At 40.2% G+C, this 25,018-nt stretch overlaps 1 protein-coding gene across 1 annotated transcript in view; it reads left to right on the top strand.

Annotated features, from left to right (window-relative positions):
• Nucleotides 1-25,018, top strand: part of LOC136876389 (leukocyte elastase inhibitor) — a 54,590-nt gene that overhangs the window by 14,094 nt on the left and 15,478 nt on the right. Inside the window, exons 3-6 of the mRNA XM_067150303.2 lie at nt 7,332-7,517; nt 10,633-10,849; nt 15,511-15,719; nt 23,314-23,499. Of these exons, the coding sequence (XP_067006404.2) occupies nt 7,332-7,517; nt 10,633-10,849; nt 15,511-15,719; nt 23,314-23,499 (798 nt within the window). The remainder of the gene's footprint in view (nt 1-7,331; nt 7,518-10,632; nt 10,850-15,510; nt 15,720-23,313; nt 23,500-25,018) is intronic.

Genomic DNA, 25,018 nt, shown 5'->3' with positions numbered 1-25,018 from the left:
CACACTGTTCAAGTTTATTGTAGAAGTTACAATCACGTAATATTCCAGCATCATGCATCCTTCCTGGAAATGGCCCTTTTACGTTACGCTACAAGTTAGGGAACATACGTCAGAAATACGTCATAACTGACGTGTTATAACGTTAAGCGCTAAACGAATGAGTACAGCGCGAAAACTCTCTATTAACTATGTCCATTTCCTACGATAAAGTGTGAAATGGAAATTAAATAACGGGTTTGAATAGTTAAAATTTAAACATATGATATGAAGTTCGCTAAATACAAGTAAACTCAAATCTCGTCTGATATTACGTGATATTACTGAAAACAATAATCAGAACCACCACAATATACGCTGCATAGCCTAGCATGTGAGGCTCCAAATAATCTGCAATGCCAACACTGAAAACTCTCCAGTGAAGTAAACTTTTATCAACATACGCAGGGTAAACTCTCAATCCGATAAACTCATTCTCTCATCCGCAATGTTTCCAATTCGTAATGTTTTTCGCCTCGTAAAGATAGAGAATAAAATTCATTTTCAATAACCAAGTATTACCTCGACCGTGTGTAAGAAAGTATTTTTTCGTGAGGTCGTTTATAACAAGATGTACTTCGCCGGTATCAAATAGAATCGTCAACTTGACTTAACTGACGTTATCTACAGTCTTACGTAAAATAATGTCGTGGGAGAATATCACTTGTACTTAAAATATGCGTCACAACGCGCTCACTTGGATTTTACAACCCTTACATTTTTCAATTGCTCTGTTTAACACAATTCAGGATCGCTGAAGGATGTCGCTTCTCTTATACAGTCTGTCTCGGAGATATTACACATCAACATATACACCATGTCACAAAATTCCTCTCCATCAAACTACAGGAGGTTTTCTCTTCGGCATCCTGTTCAGAACTTCCCACTCATAAAATACAGGGGTTCCACTGCCTCAAATTTTCTTCCTAATTATTCTTATAAATATTACATTCCTGATTTCGATCCATTTCTTCTTGCTTGATCAAATTTTAAGTACAAGTTATCACCGAGCTCGATAGCTGCAGTCGCTTAAGTGCGGCCAGTATCCAGTAATCGGGAGGTAGTGGGCTCTAACCCCACTGTCGGCAGCCCTGAAGATGGTTTTCCGTGCTTTCCCATTTTCACGCCAGGCAAAGGATGCGGCTGTACATTAATTAAGGCCACGGCTGCTTCCTTGCCATTCCTAGGCATTTCCTATCCCATCGTCGCCAGAAGACCTATCTGTGTCGGTGCGACGTGAAACAAATAGCAAAAAATGTACAAGTTATCCCACGACTAAACAACTTTATAATGGTCCCCAAGTAGCTTCTCTAAATTTTCCCAGACCTCGGGGGCAAAATAGCATGCCGTGATTTATCTCTCCTATACACGGTGTCACAAAGTTAAATTTTCAAATGCCAAAATTACCTCACTTCACTGGATTTCCATATGAAACTATAAACCTCGCTCACACAACTGCTGAATGCATTATTATTAATATATCAATTTACTCCTAACGCGAATATTACGTTTTGGCTTTATCACACTTATAATCGTTATCTTTACTCTATCATTATTACAGCTTTCACCGGCGTGAACATACAGTATTCAACTGATTTTTAGTGTAATATTTAATTTCATATTTTAAGAAAATTTTACACAAATTTTTCGCGTTGCGGCTACAGAAATGACCAACAATCGCATCTACAGTGTTCCTTGGTACTGTTTGTGGACATGACACAAAATCATCATCGTAACAGAGTTAATTCTACACAAGCCACATATACAACGCGGTGTCATGATTTACTAACTAATTTAAGAGGACAAGCATTTACATTTCTAAATACAAAGACATAATATTGGAAATAGACAGACTTGTAATTGTGCTGATTGATGTGACGTCATTTTGTCTGCATTCAGCAAGCCATCAAACTCCAACTTAGTGCCTCATAATGATAGGTGGCATTCTTCACTTAAATACTAACTTATCAATTACACTGACTCTGCACTTGTCTTTATGTAACATAAATTAATTTTCTAGAGCTTGAACTAGCATAATAACAGATTTTATTACGCACATAACACAAAATGGACCACACCGCTCCGTTCTCGACCAGTCATCTGATGGAAATTGTAGAATGCTCCTACCCCTTGCCAGGTGTTTGCGAAATGTAACCGCTTGAACGATGATACTATCTCTCACGAGAAACCAACTGTTCTCCCTCACATATTGTCAAAGGAACCGTGATAATGACAATTTAAAAGAACTATTTTGGAACTTCGCTGTTTCCCTCGCAGAAGTTCATGAATCCTACAAAAAGCCACTGTAATATTCCCACCTACCAGGATAAATGTAAATGTAAATGAAATGTTTTAATATAAAAGTTGCCTCTATTCCTCCTCAATACTTTATAAATTTTCTATCTCTCAAGCTAACTGGCTTTTGAGATTTTCGAGTATATCTTAACACTAAATTTTTGTAAGTTCTCTTCTTAGTGTCGACTATCGCATGTTCATCCTCTTGGACCGATGAATGCTGAGTGCTTCCCTCGTGGTCAGAGGCGGTATTTATACGAAATCTAGGGAAGTGGTACAACGCGTCCCCTTTGTTTTCTGAAACTCACACCAGAGATTCCGCCTATTTTCCCGATCACAGTGGTGTTGTTCGTTGATTTCTCCTGCTTCTTTCACGGCCCCGCGATATCGGAGTGGCGTGTCTGGCTCTTACCCGGAGGCCCCGGGTTCGATTCCCGGCCAAATCAGGGATTTTTACCTGCATCTGAGGGCTGGTTTGAGGTCCACTCAGCCTACATGATTACAATTGAGGAGCTATCTGACGGTGATATGGCGGCCCCCGTCTATAAATCCAAGAATAACGGCCGAGAGGATCCGTCGAGCTGACCACACGACACCTCGTAATCTGCAGGCCTTCGGGCTGAGCAGCGATCGCTTGGTAGGCCATGGCCCTTCGGGACTGTTGCGCCATGGGGTTTGGATTTTTGTTTTCTTTCACGGACGTAATTAATTCATTGCGTGCGTAACTTTCCCGCGTATTCTGACTAGATGACCTTGCCTTGTGTCATCCCCACTCTGCCAATAAATAGACAGGCGAAGTTCTCTCTGGGCAAAATTAATTATATTCCTCCCTGTGAAGTGAGCTTCATCAAATTATTCTAAAAATTCTTATTAATTACTTTCTTCCTAACGGAATTGCCAAAATCTCTCTCAATAAGGGTCATTAGCTAAAATGTTATTATTAATTTCCCGAGGTCTTCCGAAATGTTCCGTTCTTGTTCGATCTTTTAGTCACCTCCTGCTGTGAGTAACAAGCAAAGAACATCAGGCTAGCAAATTACAAAAATGGATGCGCGTTTTCCCCTCTCGCAGCTGGCCCTACATAGCCAAGCGGTGGTCATTCTGCAATGTCGAATTATGGGCTCAACAAGATGATCAAAAACAACGTGAACCGGGTATATGAGCGTTAGAGGGTTGGTTATACTGATAAATAATTTGAAAAAATTCACTCGATATCTTGTGCCGCTGTCATTTTATCAGCTGCTGAAGGATGAAGAGAGTTAAGAAATTGAATGGGATAAAGTACTACTTCATTAACATCGGCGTATTTTACGGAGTCAATCGTAATCTATAGTCGCTCAAAAACAGAAAAGAATGAACGCATAGTATATTCTTCGCATTTAATATTTTTACTATAATAATGATTATTATGAAAATATTAATCGCCTCCCTTGTAGACGAAAACCCTGTGGGTTCCGACAACAAGCATTATATCTATACGTTTAATTGTTTCTGAGAAAGGTGTACTTGTGTGGGACTTACAAATTACCATGTGCTCTTAATTCCTTCGACCGACTGTACGTTATTATTAAGGCCCGGATTTTTATGCAGTGACAGGTGAGACTGCAAATTAATTTGGTTAGTAGGAAGTACAGGCCAGCCGCTCTTCAATAATGTAGCAAGAGTAACATAAATTATAGGAGTTCTAATGGGCAGTACCCCTAATGTTTATGCAAACCCCATAGCATTATCGTTGTGAAGGTAGACTATACTTGTTACTCGCTTCAGTAAGTTTGCATTCTAACCTATTAATGCATAAAAATCCGGGTTCTAGTTATTATTGATAATAAATAAGTAGCTCAATAGTTGCTGTTGCTGGTCACAAGCCCGAATAAAGGAGGAGGATTGCCAATTAGGCCATAAAACACATGCCTCAACAACAATCGAGGCCTTCTACGACTACCAATCTTGGTTGTATTTGGAGTGAGCAATTGCTGCAAAGCAGTCTCAAGTTTACAAGCATGTTAGCATAACGGAAACAAACTATTAGTCCAGGTCGTAAATCCTTTGCAGGAATCCACGGCGCTTACAAGTAACCCATGCATCCCAATGAGATTCTGGGCGAGGGGAGGGTACATCATGCTGAAGACGAGTCGGAGAATCTTGGAAACCTCAAACAGCCACGAAAATTGAACCCCAGAATATTTTCTGGGATACTGAACCCATAATTCTACGTTGAGAAAAATAAATAAATAATAATTCCAAATATTTATTTCAGCTACAAACAATTTTTTGAGAGTAGCCATGTTTTTATTTCAAGAGCCTCTCTGTCTCGTGAGAACGAACTCTCCGTGACAAGTGAGCGGCGAGCTCGTGAAATGCCGGGATACTTCGGTGGATCTCGAGTAATGAATAATTTGTCAATTTCGAGATATACTTCATAACGAGAGATTTTGGCGACATGGTAAATCCAGGAATAAAGGATCTAATTTATAAACCGTATGTGAAGATAGAATCCCCAGGGTAAATATAAATGCAGTTAAACCTGGAGGAGAGTGCGTCCTGCTCGCGGATTCTGCAACACGTGGCAAGGTCAATTTCCTGAAGAAAAAGCCGCGGAACTCCGTGGCAGAAATAATTCATTACACTCGTTGCAAGTATGGGAAAAATATGAAATTTACACCATAATGATTTGCAAGTCTGTCCGAAGTTATGGAATAGATTTTTAAAAAATGGTCCAGTGGATGTGGAATTAGCAGATTGCATAACCAAGCCTCGTGGAGAGGGTGGCGTCCCTCCCATAGGGTATAAAAGAAACCTCTCTCCGCCTATTTTACACATTCTGTCTGATGGTCTGAACGGCAGAGCCCACGTCAATCGTCTGCAAGAAAGTGCGGGGATTTGTTCTCAAAGTACTTTGTTATATATTCGTGTGAATGGTTCAAATATTATATTAAATGGAAGGTGATAGAAATTTCCCTGAAATGCCGCCGATGAAAAGTTTGAAGATTTAGAGATTTGGTTAAAATACGTAGCTGAGTTTCTCTCTGTATTACAATTGTGCGCGTTTGATATTTGTAAAAGGAAAGTCTGTAGGTTACCAGTGAGGTCTGATTTTCTTATCTGTTTGGAACACCTGGCCAGCAGTAGCTTGAACGGAAGCAGGGTCCTGGGAATACAGTGTCAGTAGCCATTTGAGAAGCGTGCTCGTCGCATGTTAAATGCGAAGAAAGTTCGGTATTTGCAGTTTAATCGACACCGAGTGTAAAAGCTATAGCTTAAGTTATATATATATATAAGAATATGATGTCAAATGTAGCCACGGAAGGCTAAGCACGAGGCCAGCTGGCTAAATGCAGCCAGAAATCCAGGATGACAATGATTACAGGCCTGTAACTATATTTTTATAAATGTTGTAGTTAGAATTTGTTTGTCCCAATAAATTTTCGGTGCGTGCGTCGAATTTATATTTAATAATGATCAGGCGAATGTATTACATTTCTGGTCGTCGTGTGAAACTCTTCGGGGCTGTAAAATTCACATCGATAAAGTATCGAATGCTAAGTTTAAATTGTGTGTTAATATTCTTTGAGATATTGCTCAAATTGAGTAAAATTAGGAAGGTTACAACGATCATGTAGTCGTGGTGAATGTATTAATTTCGAATATCGAATGTGTTCAGAATTTTTTGTCGAAATAATAATAATAATAATAATAATAATAATAATAATAATAATAATAATAATAATAATAATAATAATAATAGTAATAATAATAATAATAATATTTACCGCGGGATAAAAATTTTCTATGTTAAAAGTGTATTTGAGAGTTATGTTCAATAAAGTTTGCGTGTGTCTCAAAATCCAGTGAAGTCTGATAAAGTTATATTTATTCACGGGAAGTTAAATTTTGTGACATCATGTGTGTCGGTGATATAGGAAATCACGATGTGTTGTTGTATTCCTGAGGTCAAAAAGTTGTAGTAAAATATAAATGAAAAATAATTTTTATAAAAGTTGTTTGTCACGAGAGGATTGAGGTTTGAAAAGTTTTGAAACAGAAGAAATGGATTGTGCCAGAATATGTTGAGATAAGAGTTGTATAGATGTTGAAGGCAGAGGAAGCCTGTATTTCATGTGTAATACCGCCGTGAGAGACGATGAGGATGAATTTCTGTGACAGGCTATATTTGCTGATGGCGAAGAATTTTTGAGACAGGCTGTATATTAAATGTGATATTTCTGTGGCAGGCTGTAGTATATTCCGCTTACAGTCCGGCATAGCTGACCGAGGGAAGTTTGTAAACTGTAGTGATCGGACGAGAACCGGTGTATTCAACATGGTATGGCCGTTGGATCTTTTCTCTCGAAATTCCCTAATACCGTATATTTCACGACCTTAATGTTGTAAGTAACAGCTGAGTTTGCATACAGCCTTTCTGTACAGTTGAACATTATATGTGGGAAATTCCAAGTTGGTTATGAAATGAGTACATTGAAAGTTCGTTTGTTGATTGAGGTGAGCTTTATCTCTTTTGCTGCCACTCATCTCGATGAGATAGCATTACAGGTACAGGTACAGTACAGTACGACATATGTCCATATGTATCTGCACTATATATGATCTCTGTGTATCTGTTTATACTCAAGAAAATTAATAGCTACATTGTTTTATGCTGAAAATAAATGTGTGTTTGCCCCATTTCATTTTCATCAGTATGCACTTCCCTTTTTCTCTAATACTTGCATTTCTCCTTTCTTGTTTAAGAATAAACAGTCTGTTACATAAAGACATTCCGGTTTTACGATGGTGTTGAAATGTTGGATTTTTGTTTTAAATGGGAGATTTTGTGAGCTCTGTTTTTGTTTGCTACTTTATCTAGGCAATTTGGCTCTTATTTCCCCAAGGGCCTTAAATGTATTATTATTATCATTATTATTATTATTGGTATTATTATTGGTATTATTATTATTATTATTATTATTATTATTATTATTATTATTATTATATGTTCACAGGTTCTAGCAGATGATGATCGACAAGGCAATTTAATTTTCTCTCCCTTCAGTGTGGATCTGGTGCTGGCTATGGCTTATGTCGGAGCAGGTGGTCTGACAGCTAAGGAGATAGCAGATGGACTGAACGTGCCTAACAACATTACTGCAGTTGAAACTGGGTACAGAACAGTCATGGGAGACCTGGAGGTAACTGCAAATAATTAGCTGATTTGTAAGAAACAAGCAATACTGTACCTGTCGTACTGTCTTATGACGACGATGGGATGGGAAACGCCTAGGAGTTGGAAGGAAGCGGCCGTGGCCTTAATTAAGGTACAGCCCCAGCATTTGCCTGGTGTGAAAATGGGAAACCACGTAAAACCATCTTCAGGGCTGCCGACAGTGGGATTCAAACCTACTATCTCCCGGATGCAAGCTCACAGCCGCGCGGCTCTACGCCTCTAAGTACATAGGTGTTAAAATAAGGAAAGATCTTCATTGGGGTAATCACATAAATATGATTGTAAATGAAGGGTACAGATCTCTGAACATGGTTATGAGAGTATTCAGGGGTTGTAGTAAGGATATAAAAGAGAGGGCATATAAGTCTCTGGTAAGACTCCAACTAGAGTATGGTTCCAGTGCATGGGAACCTCACCAGGATTACTTGATTCAAGAACTGGGAAGAATCCAAAGAAAAGCAGCCCGATTTGTTCTGGGTGATTTCCGACAAAAGAGTAGCGTTACGAAAATGTTGCAAAGTTTGGGGCGGGAAGATTTGGGAGAAAGGAGTCGAGCTGCTCGCCTAAGTGGTATATTCCGAGCTGTCAGTGAAGAGATGGCGTGGAATGACGTCAATAGACTATAATAAGTTTGAGTGGTGTCTTTAAAAGTAGGAAAGATCACAATATGAAGATAACATTGGAATTCAAGAGGACAAATTGGGGTAAGTATTCGTTTATAGGAAGGGGAGTTAGGGATTGGAATAACTTACCAAGGGAGATGTTCAATACATTTCCAATTTCTATGCAATCATTTAAGAAAAGAAGATAGGTGATATGCCACCTGGGCGACTGCCATAAATGCAGATCAGTAGTGATTGATTGAAATAGTACTCTTCACAGTTTCAGAAGTTGAAAGACTTCTTTGGAAGCCGTAGGTCGAGTAAGTGCAGGCTGTGAAACACAATCCGAGATAAGTGAAGATTGGGAGAGGGGAAGTATCACAGACGATTACGTTGAAGACATTATAATCTCGTTACGGTCAAGTGAGAGTGAAACCTCAACAAACGATGACAATGCCGATAGTGACTCAGAAATGAGTGGTGTATTCCCTTTATAGGACTTTTTCTTTCCTTAGGAGGATCTGAATCTATTAGCAACGCGAGCTGTTGTATATGGTGAGTAGAAAATTCTTTTCTTGCGTTTTGTCTGTTCGAGCATTGACCTGCTTTTATCTTATATTCTGGACTTATTTTCGATTATATAGATTTCCGTTCGTATTGTGTGTTGTGAATCAGCTGTTTTTACACGTAACAATTTGGCACCAATGTCTATCTTCCGGTTAACTGTCAAGTCGAAACGCATAGAAACGGAACTATAGTGCAACTTCGTATACAGTGTTTTGGTTTAAATTTTATTTTGATTAGATTGTTGTAAGATTTGGATTTTATTGCAGTGTTTAATTCCGTTAAAATTATTATTTCTTTATTTCCGTGCTGCTGCTTAATCTGTTTACCCTCCAGGGTCGGTTTTTCACTCGGACTCACTGAGGGATCCCACATCTACCACCTCAAGGGCAGTGTCCTTTAGCGTGAGACATTGGGTCGGGGATACAACTGGGGAGAATGACCAGTACCTCGCCCAGGCGGCCTCACCTGCTATGCTGAACAAGGGCCTTGGTGGGGGATGGGAAGATTGAAAAGGATAGACAAGGAAGAAGGAAGGAAGTGGCCGTGGCCTTAAGTTATGCACCATCCCGGCATTTGCCTGGAGGAGATGGGAAACCATGGGAAACCGCTTCCAGGATGGCTGAGGTGGGAATCGAACCCACCTCTACTCAGTTGACCTCCCGAGGCTGAGTGGACCCCGTTCCAACCCTCGTATCACTTTTCAAATTTCGTTGCAGAGCCGGGAATCGTACCCGGGCCTCCGGGGGTGGCAGCTAATCACACTAACCACTACACCACAGAGGCGGACTAGCGTTTCTTCTTACGAACTATCAAAAGTTGTGCAAAGTATACTCATTTTACGGTACATGCTTCGTTCTTGGAAAATAATAATCAGATTCTATCACTCATATTTTAATTGTTATTGCCCGGTTCCATGGATAAATGGTTAGCGTGCTGGCCGTTGGTCACGGGGGTCCCAGGTTCGTTCCCCCTGTGGGTGGGGGCGGTAGAATAACACCCATGGTATCACCTGCCTGTCGTAAGAGGCGACTAAAAGGGGCCCCAGGGGCTCTGAACTTTGAAGCGTGGGTTGGCGACCACGGGGCCCTTAGCTGAGTCCTGGCATTGCTTCCACTTACTTGTGCCAGGCTCCTCACTTTCATCTATCCTATCCGACCTCTCTTGGTCAATTCTTGTTCTTTTCTGACCCCGACGCTATTAGGTTTGCGAGGGCTAGGGAGTCTTTCATTTTCATGCCCTTCGTGGCCCTTGTCTTCCTTTGGCCGATATCTTCATTTTTCGAAGTGTCGGACCCCTTCCATTTTTTCTCTCTGATTAGTGTTATATAGAGGATGGTTGCCTAGTTGTACTTCCTCTTAAAACAATAATCACCACTACCACCATCCCAGGTTCGATTCCCGGCAGGTTTGGGAATTTAGCCATCATTCGTTTATTTTGCTGGCACAGAGGATGGGTGTATGTGCCGTCTTTATCATCATCATCACGACGGGCAGGTCGCCTACGGGGTGTCAAATCAAAAGCCATACGCCATTTCATTTACTTTTCTTATTACTAATGTGTATTTGTTCTTTATTCTTATGAATGATAAGTGAGGAGAGAAAATAGATCAATTTGCCAAGCTCAAAGAAAAGCATATACCAACTAACCCTGTGAACAACTCTTTAAGACAGTTCATCACAGGTACTGGCTGCATAAGGAATGGTATTACAAGTAATGCTCATACCTCAGTCACTTTCATATAACCAAAGTCAAGTATTCTATGAGACTGAGACAGAAAAATTAAAGTAACTCACTTGATGTAGCCCATACCGGGAGACACAGTACAGTCTGCACTCTACAGTATATTTTACCTGAGATGTATCTAGGCAGATGTTACTCATTAATGTTGTGTGTGTACTTAATTGTCTACAGGGAAAGACGAGAGCCGTAACTCTGGAACTGGCCAATAAGTTGTATGCTGACAAGAGCGGGCAAATTTATCTTGAATACGTGACGAAAATACAAGATGTTTTTAAAGCTGATGTTGGAGTAGTCGATTTCCAGAACGACGGTAGAGCCGCGCTCAAAGATATCAACGAGTGGGCAGAGACTGCCACGCATGGGAAGATCAAGAATGTTATAAGCCAAGGTAAATATTAGTTATTAACTGAAATATTTCTGAGGTCCTAGGGAGAAAATGCTACTTCTCATTAAAATTTAAAAAAAGGCGTGAGCCATCACAATCAGATTTAATAGATAGAATGTCCATCATGCACATGTGATATGATAATTATAGCAGCTTGGTACTTGGTTCATATCATGGGGAAATTTTGTATTGTGTGGTCCCATTAGCTGGCCTTCAAGACAGGGGAAATTTTACATTGGCTTTCGATATAGGGGACAACAACTGTATCTAACACCACCGCGATGTAACGGTTACTGACCAGTATGCCTGCGATGCAGACTAGACGCGACTGGAATTGGAATCCGATGGCACCCCATGAGCCGGTATGACGGAGCATAATTATTTAAGACTCGGTGAGACGCCCGTCACGGTGCCTCCAGACATAGATACAACCGTCGTGGTGCTACAAGCAGAAGTATAGCTTATCAGAGAAAACAAAGGTATGACATTCGTCCATCCAGGCCCGATGATTCACTCACCATTGCAGCCGCAGGTGCCAGTGGTGAGCAGTCAGCGGCAGCCGCAGTAATGGAAGAGATGAAACACTGCTGCAGATGGCAACGAACCGTGCATGGCGACACAGATTGATGTGCCAGGTGCCTTAAATCATGAGCGATATGGATATACGGTCTATAATCCCCATGCTCACCAGATGTCTGTCAACGCGCTCATTGATGCGAGGAGGCAGTTGATTTTTTGCACTACGTTCAGCCTGTATCTCCTCGACCCACTAATCACATACCTGCTTTACTCTGGTTGAATTTCTCCCAACAAGAGAACCATTTTCACGCTAGTATAATGCACAATGCCGATAGGCCATGATTCTTCCACGGCCAAAGGTGGAAATCTGTCTGAATATTTGCCTTGTTTTTCGAAGCGGCATACTATCTCCGTCTGTGCACACGAAAGACGGCAAATCACAGTGCTACTACCTAACGTTCAGCCTCCGACCTCCGATATATGCCGATTATCAGTGTTGACATTGGCACTGTGATGCGCCACTCGGCTGATCAACACTAATTACGTCATTGTCTTACCCCGCTCTACGCATTTCCCCGATGTGGGCTTCAGTAAATACGTTCTTCTTGGTGCTGCAATTAACAATAATCTTATTGGTTTTACGTCTCACTAACTACCTTTACGGTTTTCGGAGATGCCGAGGTGCCGGAAATTAGTCCAGTAGGCGCTCTTTAACGTGCCAGTAAATCCACCGACACGAGGCTAACGTATTTGAGCCCCTTCAAATACCATCGGACTGAGCCAGGATCGAACCTGCCAATTTGGGGTCTGAAGGGCAGCGCCGTAACAGTCTGAGGTGCTGTAATTATTGCAGCAGTGTATATAACTGTCAAAAGATAACGTTACAGGAGAGAGAGAATTGAACATTCAAATACTTCAAATTAATCACAGATTTTCAATTCGAAGATACTTGATGTTAAAATGGGAATAGAAAGGGATATACAACAATGCAATATAACGGAATATTACATTATTATCTGCGAGGTACGAGACTTATGCACTTTTGATCAAAAATTTAGAACTAAAATAATTAAGTAGATTTAGGTATTTACTTTATCACTCTTTTCGTTGAAGATTTTTAAGGGAAGAGGAAACAGGCTGGTCAAAATAAAGAACGGTGTTTTACTGTATTTTGGTATTGCTCCTGTATTTTTCAGCATAACCACAAAATTCATTCAAGCATTTCTCAAAGAGTAAAATGAGTTTCTCCTTTCCTTAATGTTAATAAGTGGCATCCTGTTCGATGAACACCTGCTTATTTAGCATTAAACATGTGTTTTCAAAATGATGCACTTGTAGTGCTTGCGTCAAAATGTCAGGAAAGGATTAATTAGTGTGGATATCTACAGCAGCGAACTTGTGTAGATTTCCGCCAGTGAAAAATTATAACGTTATAGTCTTCATATTATTTCTTGTGATTAAATACCAAATTAACTTGATAATATTTACTCATTGCAATAGTTTCTAACTATTAAGTTCCATGCACCGAGTAAAGATAAGCGGTATGTTCCGAGCTGTCAGTGGAGTGATGGCGTGAAATGCCATTAGTAGACGAACAAATTAGAGCGGAGTTTTGAAAAATAGGAAAAATCATAATATAAAGATAATGTTTCAGTCAAAGAGGGCATTTTGGGGCAAACACTCGTTTATAGGAAGATTTGGGATTTGAAATAATTTAACAAGGGATGTGACAAGACTGGGTAAACAGCTGATAGGGAATCCACCACCTGGGCGACACCATAAATGCCACTGGTGATTGGTATTGAAAGAAAACCCACCATAACGAATATTATTCTCCCATGAATATTTCCACCAAAAAAGTATTTATTCGTAGAAAATGCTTAGAAAATTAAAATATGGTAACAAACTCAAGAAGAATGTCTCGAGGTCCGATATAATTGATGCCAGGTCCCGTGGGTTGAGAAACATTGTCGTAGGATAGCACGCTAAGCGCTCACACAAAAATCGGACGTAGGTATGTGATTTGGTTTCTGATCAGAAACTCCGAAACCAATGGAAATACAGGAGCCGTTATACGTATGTCTAATGGTAGAAGATTTCACACCTTATATTTGCATAACAGAATGTTCCAAAGCACAAAATAATATTATGGCAAGGAAGGGGCTGACAATGTGAGTTGAAATATGTTTATAATCTGTGATTTTACCGAACTTTTATGTAAGATACCGTTGGATACCTTTCCTTGAGCCCTATATTGTGAACAATTGCCCTTTATCGTTTTGCGGCAAAGGTACGAGGGGTCTAAAAATGGCAGAATATTTTATCATATTGACTTCTGAATGCTAATTCCGTCTCATCGTGTGTGAATTATTGAATAGAGAATCTTACGCCCGACATAATGTACCATTGCAGTAGAACTTTAGGACATTAAAGTTGAAATAACTGCACACAGTTAACCCTCTACTGCATACTGTTGCTTTTTGGCAACAAATAACTTTTCACCTGTATAAATGGATAAATATTGTAGACAGAGGTATTTTTACGGCACACCTTCAACTGTACAATCAATTAAACACATATCCCAGTGACGCCTTTTTTTTTTTTTTTTTTTACATAACATAAGTCAAAACAGCTTTACAACCAAAGGTACTCCTTCCACCCCGTCAACATCCACGCGAACCAACCACCGTTTATTTTACGTGGGCCCTCCCATCACATTACCACAGGCTTCAGGAGTACCTCTGGCTCAACCTCAAAGACATTACCGACCTACGGTTCTGCAAGTTGTACTGCGCCTTGCAGTACGTACCCATAGCCAGTAGGTAGTAATGTTCGGTCTTTGAATGTTAAAAGCTTAGCGTAAAATCGTGAAAAATCGTATATATATTCAACTATGGCAATCCACATCACATATGAGTGTTAAGCTATTAGCCCCAGTTAAGAATTGCTGGTACATCTAATACACTGAACGTATGTTGAACATTAAAGCTTGAAATTTTCTTCACCAAACGAAAACGAAAAATAATTCATGCAGTAGAGGGTTAAAGAAATGTTTTGAGACATTACTGTGTTTGGTATCATCGTGAAGGGGAATTCGAACAGGATTGAGCTGTGTCATCGTAACTCTCAACTTCATAAGTTAACACTGTGCGGAATTATACGAGTTACAGAAGCGCATAGAGGACCTTCTTACATATTACGTGCCAAGCCCTCTCTGTCTGTACTTCCTTCGGTATTTCCTGGAAGGAACTAATGAGTCAGCAGGGATCTCCCAGCCGGAGGGCATAGTGACGGTCTCTCTCCTCTGTTGTTCTCTTCGTCTGGTTTCTCGTAGATTTCTGCAAGGCGTAAGCAGAATGTTGTCATTCTGGCTGTACCCCGAAAAGTCTGGAACATTATCACCGGGGATATGAAATAGGCTCGCCACTAACAGTCAGTGTAGCGGAGTTGGACAATAATAGTGTCGGATGTCGTCGGGGTTGGTTGGTGTAATGGGTGTCCCACCTGAGTCCGTGTCATAGTATCGTCGTGTTGGAGTTCTGCTGGAGTACTGCGTGTGTACTACCGTGTGGAGTATTGAGTACTCTGAGAGTAATGACGTGGAGTCAGTGTATGGAGCAGTTGGTGTGAGTAGAATTAAAGCAGTGTTACTTGCCGTTGTTGTGAGGAGTATTATAGAGTTGGTTAGCACTGTTGAGTTGTTGGTGTTATGTGACCGCTATTTAATTGTCGGTGTTAAGTAGTTCACTGTGTGGAGCGCCCACGTGAAATGGCTGTGTGAGCGATGGACTTTGGCACAGAACCAAGGAAGAGTCGTCGTGCGCCATGATTGTTAACAGACTGTGTGTTCGAATCTGTCTGCGTGCAGCGGTTGTGTAGGTGACTGAGCGTGCGAAACAAAGTGAAAGAGAGGCCTGTCAATCAAGTTTATCACTCGTCCCAGGTAATGCCAGCGATCCAGACTACATGCTGCGTGAGCACTAGAGACTTACAAATAGACAGTAATTAGTGAATTGTTGTCATTCATTCTCAAATATAATTGTGTGTGTGTGTGTGTGTGGGTGGACTTAATGGGTCATCCTGAATTAAGCTTGATCGATAAAACATTCAGAGTTTTATTCGTAACAACATTTATTTTTCCACAGATTTGCTGAAGAGCAATACTAGGCTGATCGCATTGAATGCTGTTTATTTTTATGGAAAATGGCTGTACACATTCAACGAGAGAAGAACAGAAAAGAAGGACTTTCATTTGAGTACTGGGTTGACTGTGAAAGCTGACTTAATGAAACAAAAAGGCCGGTTTCCGTACGGACAGTTTGATGACTTTGAAGTACTGAAAATGTACTATCAGGTAAGATATGCATCCAGTAAACTCCCGATTATCCTCGTCATACCCGATATTTAAAGGTTGTCGAACTGTAATTATTTTGTTGAAGGATGGTAACAGCCGTGGTTGATAAATAAGTTTTAAATTGAAAGAGTTTTTTTTTTTGAATGGAAATACTAGAAATGTTTCTATAAACAGAGTTTTTACTTTTGAAAAGTGCGTTGTGCACGGATGATAACTGCTTTTAATGCTATCTAAAACCGAAATTAGGAACCTCTGTGAGCTGAACACTTCAGGGCCAATATTCTGTTAGAGCTGGATTGACTGTTTATTTATGTTTGAACCAAATTGTACTGTGTACTGTACCAAATTTCAAGTACTAATACTCAGCTGAAACTATGTACCTTAATTAAGGCCATGACCACCTCCATCCCACTTTTATCCCATCGTCGTCATACGGCCTATCTGCGTCGTAAATCAAACTGTAATCAAAAGCTTGATTTTTTTAGTCAGTCACGTTATTATGCAGCTAGCCAAAGGGTGGTGGTGATTATTGTTTCAAGAGGAAGTACAACTGAGCAACCATCCTCTATTAACACTAACCAGAAGTATCGCAAAAGAAAGGTAAGGGCCACGGAGGGCCTAAGTCTGGCAAGAGTAAGAAAAGATCAAGAGTTGACCAAGGGAAGTCAGACAGGAAAGACGAAAGCAAGAAACCGGGCACTAGTAAGTCGAAGCAATGCCAGACTTAGGTAGGGGAACCGTGATCACCAACCCACGCTCCCAATATGAAAGCCTCTGGCCCCACTTGCAATAACCTTTTGCGAAAGGCAGCGGATACCATTGATGTATTCTACCGCCCATAGCCACTGGGGAAACGAAAAAAAAAAGGAAAGAAAGAAAAAAGGAAGGAAAAAAAGAAAGAAAGAAAAGGCTACGTAAGGCATGAAAATGAAGGATTCCTTAGGTCTCGCACTTGTCGAAGTGAGAAAGAAACGAGAGTTAACGAATGGAGGTCGGATAGGAAAAATGAAAGTAAGAAGCCTGGTACATATATGAAGAAGGAATAACAGACTCAGCTATAGGTCCCATGCTCGCCAATACATGCTCTCAAGAAGAGAGTCTCTGGGGATTACCCCTCACAGTTCTCTCTTACGACACCCAGGGTTTACATTCGATGTATTCTACTGCCGCTGCACACAAGAGGAAGCAACTCAACATCCAAATCAACAGTCGTACAAGATTATTATTATTATTATTATTATTATTATTATTATTATTATTATTATTATTATTATTACCACCGTGTTTTGGTGGATTTCAGAGAGGTAAGTGCTGGGGTGAATGTGTGGACAATAAAAAGATCAAAGCTTAATTTTTAAACACTAAAATTTGAATTTTTTAAAAATGTTTTATCTCACTTTAAACTTTGGTAAATGTTCTGAATGATCAACAACAAATAACAATAAAATGGAAGAACGGTGAGCTCGTCAGCTCAGATAACAGGAATGACTTACGTCAAACTTCAGGTACACAATAATTTACCAAATGAGCTTGTAGCTCCAAAGTTTACACTATTTCAAAGATCACCTTTGCCCTACTCAGTTTACACTCTAGGAGACTGAGCTCCAAAATTTACTACAACCCGGCCTCTCAAAGGCACTAGTATCTCGTCCAAACATTACATTAGATCACTTTGAAAACAGCGTTTACTATCGTTTCTGCTCAACAGTCTGATCCACAATTGTCTATAAATAACTAAAATTTAAAAATTTAAACAGGAGCGATGTGTCCGTACTGAATGGCCTAAATGTACAGAAAGAAAAGATTTAAGAAAATCGGCCATGAACAAAATGCTAGGAGGCGATGCACTTGCACTCCTTTTGAAATACACCTTGAAAACACTTAAAATCCTATTTGGGCTTATGGCCCGAAGTTACAAAAAAGGTTACAAATTTGGACTTTTAGAAATCATAGTAACCCTCTCACCAAGTTGAATGGGAATTAAAAGAGTGGGAACATTCTTTATTCCCTAAGTTACATCATTCCCGGCAGAGATTTGAATAGAGTACTTATACTTGCCTGAAAAATTTCATTTAAACGGAGATTTAGAAACTTACATTAAGAAAAAAGCAAAGTCACCTCCGTACAGGCCATGAAGGCCCTTGGAGGAGTGGAAGGTAAAGGCTTCCACCATTGTTAACCTCGGCACGTGATGGAGTAGAGTGGTTAGCTCTACGCCCGGCCACCTTTGCCCCCAGGAATTAACATGGTACTCATTTTTGGTGTAGGCTGAGTGAACCTCAGGGCCATATGCACCTCCGGAAGTGGAATTCTCGTTTATTAAATTTTACGACTTCTTGACGGGGATTCGAACCCACGCCCTTCCGGGCGAACGAGCACGCCTTTACCGCCTCGGCCCGGCAGCCCCTTACATTTAGAAATAATTTTGAAACCTTCCCCTCAAGTTAACCTTCTGGAGCTATCACGTTTTTAAAAGATGTCTCCCATTACCTTGGGCTGGTGGGCCTTCCGACAACGGGAAAGACTGTCCCTGCCTCCACTAACACCGTATGCACTCTAGACTGGGGCGATGAAGAAGGCAACATGGCCCTAAAGCTCACAGCTTTTATAGCAGAGGCGAGAGTTCCAGAACTCTGTAGGCAGAACGCTTGTACACACCCCCAATTCTAATTGGCTACAAAAATATCTACAAACATTTCTGATTGTTTGACAACTTGAGGAAGAAGGAAGCCATGTAGTGCTGACAATTTCAGCACATAAAATAAAATTTACAAACGCATAAGGTTTACCAAAGTAGACACTATTAAATTCCCATAAAAATTAACTGTCCGTTCTCTCGCCACAGGGGGCACATAAGTCGACAGTAGAGACATCTGAAGATTAAAGGTCTAACTTCTTCTAATACAATGTTTCAGACTGGTAACACAGATAGCCTTCTATAAGGCGCTCAGTTCAACGCACGGAGGTGTACCTCCGGTACAATGATTATTATTATTATTATTATTATTATTATTATTATTATTATTATTATTATTATTATTATTATTATTATTATTATTATTAATGATTCACGGTGTGGGTTACTGTAGTCACGTACTAGTTCGTGAACCATGGGTAACGGCTGAGTGGCCTAGTAAGTGGTCCTGGGAATCGGGATACCAGTTGCTATAGAATGGGACTGGGCATCTCGGACATATTCTGAGCCGTGGCCCTCCTTGTGTTCATGCGGCTAGGACTATACAATCCACCGGTGGTCCCTAACCCGTTAGAGGAGAGATCCTCACTTGGAATATGTGCAAGTAGGGTAGCATCCTCCTTCATGAATTGACCGAGCTCAGAACATTTTAAGCAAGCCTCGGACCTATGGGAGTAACGGAGTCCCACTCTCATTTGTCAGGCGAGGGACTCCTTGGAAACAACTTGGCGAACGAAATGGAATTCGATGGGGAGCTATCAATATTAATGGGGCTTATGGACGAAAGAAAGTAGAAAGTAGAGTCAGCAAAGAGGATGCATCTGGATGTACTAGGAGTAAGTGATATTCGGGTAAGAGGAGATAACGAGGAGGAGATAGAAGATTATGAAGTGTTAAAAAGGGAAGGGCAGAGTATGGGTTAGAACTGTTTATCAGGAATACCACTGCGCGCAACATAGTTTCTGTTAGTCACGTAAATGAGCGAATGATGTGGGTAGATTTGGCAGTTGGAGGAATTAGGACGAGAATTGTCTCCGTGTATTCACCATGTGAGGGTGCAGATGAGGATGAAATTGACAAGTTTTATGAACCATTGAGTGACATTATAGTCAGTATCAACAGCAAGGATAGGACAATACTAACGGGCGATTTCAATGCGAGAGTTGGAAATAGAACTGAAGGATACGAACAGGTAATTGGTAAATGTGGGGATGTGGGGAAGATATGGAAGACAATAGGATTCGGAAGACTTTGCAGGACTTCTGTGCTAGTATGGGTTTAACAGTTACAAATACATTTTTCAAGCATAAGGCTATATACCGCTACACATGGGAGAGTAGGGGTATCAGATCCACAATAGACTATATCTTAACCAACTACGAATTCAATAAATCTGTTAGGAATGCACGGGTTTATCGAAGATTTTTCGATGAAAAACACCACTGCCTGTTCTATAGTGAACTAAGTATCTCTAGGCCTAGGGTAGAGAAAGTTAAATCTGACTGCAAACGAATAAGGGTAGAAAATCTCCAGGACGAGGAAATTAACGGAAGTACATGGCTAGAATTAGTGAGAAGTTCCGAACATTGGACAGTAAGCAGGTTCAGGATATAAAATGAGAATTGGTGACATATAGGGATGTTGTAGTATCAACAGAAAGGGAATACCTAGGAACAACTGTGTGTAAAGACAGGAAAAAGCGAACATCTTAGTGGAATGATGAAGTGAGAGCAGCTTGTAAACGTAAAGATAGGCTTATCAGAAATGGCTCCAAACAAGGGTTGATGCAGACAGGGAATTAGAGGATGGTTACCTCGGTGTACTTCCTCTTAAAACAAAAATCACCACCACCACCAGACAGGGAATTGTACGTAGGTGAAAGAAACAGAGCTAAACAAATAGTTGTTGAATCCAAAAACATTTTGGTAATAACCTGGAATGGCTAGGTCAAGCAGCAGGGAAACCTTTCTGGACAGTAATAAAGAATCTTAGGAAGAGAGGGAAGAAAGAAATGAACAGTTTTTTGGGTAATTCGGGTGAACTCATAATAGATCCCAGGGAATCACTGGACAGGTGGAGGAAATATTTTGAAAATCTTCTCAACGTAAAAGGAAATCTTCATGGTGGTGTCGCGAACAACCGAGCCCATGGGGAGGAGGAAAATGATGTTGATTAAATTACGCTTGAGGAAGTGGAAAGGATGGTAAATAAACTCCATTGTCATAAAACTGCAGGAATAAATGAAATTAGACCTGAAATGGTGAAATATAGTGGGAAGACAGGGATGAAATCGCTTCATACAGTAGTAAGATTAGCATAGAGTGTTGGTAAGGTACCTTCAGACTGGACAAAAGCAGTACCTCACCTATCTATAAGCAAGGGAACAGCAAGGATTGCAGCAGCTATCGATTAGTACACCAGGAAAAGTATTCACTGGCATCTTGGAAGGGAGAGTGTGATCAGTGGTTGAGAGGAAGTTGGATGAAAAACCAATGTGGTTTCAGACCACAGAGGGGCTGTCAGGATCACATTTTCAGTATGCGTCAGGTAATTGAAAATGCTACGAGTGGAATAGACAGTTATGTTTCTTTCGTATACCTAAAGAAATCATAATATGACAAAGTACTGAGGGAAAAGATGTTCACCATACTGGGGAATTATGGCATTAAGGGTAGATTATTAAAATCAAACAAAGGCATTCATGTTGACAATTGGGTTAGAGTGAGATTTGATGGTAGAGTGAGTTCTTGGTTCAAGATACTTACAGGGGTTAGACAAGGCTGTAATCATTCACATTTGTTGTTCGTAGTTTACATGGATCATCTGCTGAAAGGTATAAAGTGGCAGGGAGGGATTCAGTCACGTGGAAATGTAGTAAGCAGTCTGCCCTATGCTGACGACTTGGTCTTAATGGCAGATTGTGCCGAAATATATATTGCAACTTGAAATAGTGCAATGCGTATGGTATGAAAATGAGCCTTTCGAAGACTAAATTGATGTCAGTAGTCAAGATATTCAACAGAAATGAATGTCAGATTGGTGATACAAAGCTGGAACAGGTAGATAAGTACGTAGGCTGTGTATTCTCCCAAAATGGTAGTATAGTAAGTGAGACTGAATCAAGGTTCAGTAAAGCTAATGCTGCAAGCTCGCAGTTGCTATCAGCAGTATTCTGTAAGAAGGAAGTCAGCTCCCGGACGAAACTATATTTACATCGGTGTGTTTTCAGACCAACTTTGCATTACGGGAGCGAAAGCTGGGTGGACTCAGGATATCTTATTCATAAGTTAGAAGTAACTAACATGAAATTAGCGAGAATGATTGCTGGTACAAACACGTGGGAAGAATGGTAGGAGGCTAATCGGAATGAGGACGTAAATGCTAATTTAGGAATGAATTGGTTGGATGAAGCTGTACGCATAAACCGGCTTCGGTGGTGGGGTCATGCGAAGCGAATGAAGGAGGATAGGTTACCAGGAGAATTATGGACTCTGTTATGGAGGGTAAGAGAAGTAGAGGTAGACCAAGACGACGGTGGTTAGACTCTGTTTCTAACGATTTAATGATAAGAGGTATAGAACTAAATGAGGCCATAGCACTAGTTGCAAATAGAGGATTGTGGCGACGTTTAGTAAATTCACAGAGGCTTGCAGACTGAACGCTGAAAGGCATAACGGTCTATAATGATGTATGCAGCCTATGTATGTATGTGTATTATTATTATTATTATTATTATTATTATTATTATTATTATTATTATTATTATTATTATTATTATTATTATTAGGTTGACTTCTCCATTAATGAAGGTTCGCTGCAAGTTAGTCCCATAGTGGCGAAGCGTGAATTCAAATCGATGACGTGCACAATTCAATTATACTAACTTATAGGCAAATTATATTATAATTATTAATTTTGATATAAATTTAATATTATAATTACAATATTGTGATTAATTTTTTTTTTGCTAGCGGCTTTGCGTCGCACCGACACAGATAGGTCTTATGGCGACGATGGGATGGGAAAGGCCTAGGAGTTGGAAGGAAGCGGCCGTGGCCTTAATTAAGGTACAGCCCCAGCATTTGCCTGGTGTGAAAATGGGAAACCACGGAAAACCATCTTCAGGGCTGCCGATAGTGGGATTCGAACCTACTATCTCCCGGATGGAAGCTCACAGCCGCGCGCCTCTACGCGCACGGCCAACTCGCCCGGTTATGATTAATTTAATTTCAATATTAGAATTAGTAGATAATCCAATACAATCGTTTTTTAATTTATGGCAAAATCTTGAAAACTTACCAACTAGCTCGATATTAAGAAATGTGATTAGAAAGCGGGCATTCCTTCCGAGAACTATATTTCACATTGGAGACTGTTCTGGCTCTAGGGTAGAGCTTTTAACATTTCATATAAGGAAATGAATATATGTACAGTAATAGGGCATTTATTCAAAAATGTATTTATGAAGCAAGTTCTACCTTTTTTTAAATAGTGATCATTTTTGATAGCTTCGTATATAAAGGTATTCCTTCAAAATATCTTTTATGAATCAAGTTTTATTTTTCTGTTTACTTGTGAGTATTATCGAAAACTCCGTAAATAAGACTTGTTCAAAAATGTAGTTGAGAAACAAGCTCTATTATTATTTTTTGCATTAATAGCTGTTCGTCATTTCACATGCCTGTGTTTGTGTTACTCATGTACGGGGCCGGATTAGAGTGAAGACATCGGTAAAATAAAGGGAAAAACCTAAAAATATCAGGGTACGAAGAAAACACGTGTTTACCAAGTGAGGTCGGTTAATAAAGATGAAGGTATGGAGCCTGGTAATATATGTAGATGTTTTTCTAGACTCGGTATAGGGTGCTGTATTAATTACTTTTTTAATTATGTTTTCAGGGTAAGGACACCAGCATGATCATTCTTTTGCCTTCAGAGAGATTTGGACTGGCGAAGGTAGAGTCCAAGCTACACGAGCTTAACTTCGCGAATATCAATCTTGGTCTCTGGACCAGGGATGTGATTGTAACCCTCCCCAAGTTCAGAGTTGAGTCAGACATGAATCTGAAATCTCCTCTAAAGAAGGTAAGTACATTATAATTCCCACCATACTAGCAAGTACTACTTCCAGAAATTTTCGAGAATTATTAGCCTTTCTGTGTGTTTACTGACTGTTTATTTTTATCTACAGTTGAAAGATTCGTTTTTATATTAGAAGTCAAGTTCCCAGAGGGAAACCTTTATTTAATTTCATCGATTTAAAATGATCAAAACATTCCAAGTTCTTTGGACCGTTCCAATCGTTAATTTAGCAGCGTTTCGCCCCAATATGGCAATGAGCTCACCAGTTGGATTGCCACACTTTTCCTTAGTTTTTTGTAACTGTAGCAGTAATAAAAACAATATCATTTTTTGTTGTGACTTTATTACAAGAGCGACCCCTCTGGAGGGATGTGTAACCATCTATAAAGCGCGTCCCCAGGTGGCAGATAGATGAACCCTGTAAGTAAGGCTGATAGAATTTCCCCTCAACGCAACCCACGGACCAACAGTTATCCAAGTTCCTGTTACCCACAGTGCTGGGACACCCTCTCTCAAGGGGGTTTCAAATAAGGAAAGCTTCTTGGAGAAGAACACGTTAGTCTTCTGTAAAATAGAGTTACGATGAAAATGCATGATGTTTCTTGTAGTCAGTTTAATTTTAAGCGCTTACCAGTTATTTTAGTTGTTTCGTCATGGACTACAGCCATAAACACAAGAAAGTATTTTTTTCGAAAACCGTACAAAAATGCATGACGCTTCTTGTAGAATGTATAATTTCAAGGCTACGCGCTGCGATTCATTTTTCGATAGGACCAACCGTTTATCCATTCCTATACTGTAGTTGCTGTAGGGAAGAAATTGCAAAAAATTGTGACATGTCCCCGTAAAATCCCCCACTAGTTCGAAATGGTGACATACATCACAATCAAAAGTGTCCCTTGCCTGACTCGGGATTTCGAAGAGATATTAAGTATAGAACAAAAGTGGCCAACCGGACACCAGTGGGATCAGAGACCACAACTTTCCGATTTCGCGTTGGACGCTCTATCCAACTGAGCTATGATGACCTAGGTCAACATTGTTCTGTTGGAAAGGATCTAATCTACAGATCCCAGCGCTACTGCCATTAGAACTGTAGAGTGTGTGCAAGTTGTCCATTGTGGGCCAATTCTTCGGTATGTACCGTATGTACTGACCATGACCTAGTACGCTGAAAGTTCAATGCGATCGTGAAAATTAAATATTCAATGAATTCACAAATTCAGAGCTAGACATCAACTGAAGTGTGAGCAGGTATGCCATCTTGAACCATCTCCTCATAATGAAGGTATAGTAGCCACCATCCTACTACGGTACCTCTGTTCATCACACGTCACAACAAGACACAAACGCTTTTTTTTTTGCTAGTTGCTTTACGTCGCAACGACACAGATAGGTCTGATGGCGACGATGGGATAGCGAAGGCCTAGGAGTGTGAAGGAAGCGGCCGTGGCCTTAATTAAAGTACAGACCCAGCATTTGCCTGGTGTGAAAATGAGAAACCACGGAAAACCATCTTCAG

This window comes from Anabrus simplex, chromosome 6 (genome assembly GCF_040414725.1).
Source record: "Anabrus simplex isolate iqAnaSimp1 chromosome 6, ASM4041472v1, whole genome shotgun sequence".
Classification (NCBI taxonomy): domain Eukaryota; kingdom Metazoa; phylum Arthropoda; class Insecta; order Orthoptera; family Tettigoniidae; genus Anabrus; species Anabrus simplex.
The sequence above is the reverse complement of the archived record's forward strand: the minus strand, read 5'-3'. Positions and strand labels throughout refer to the sequence as shown.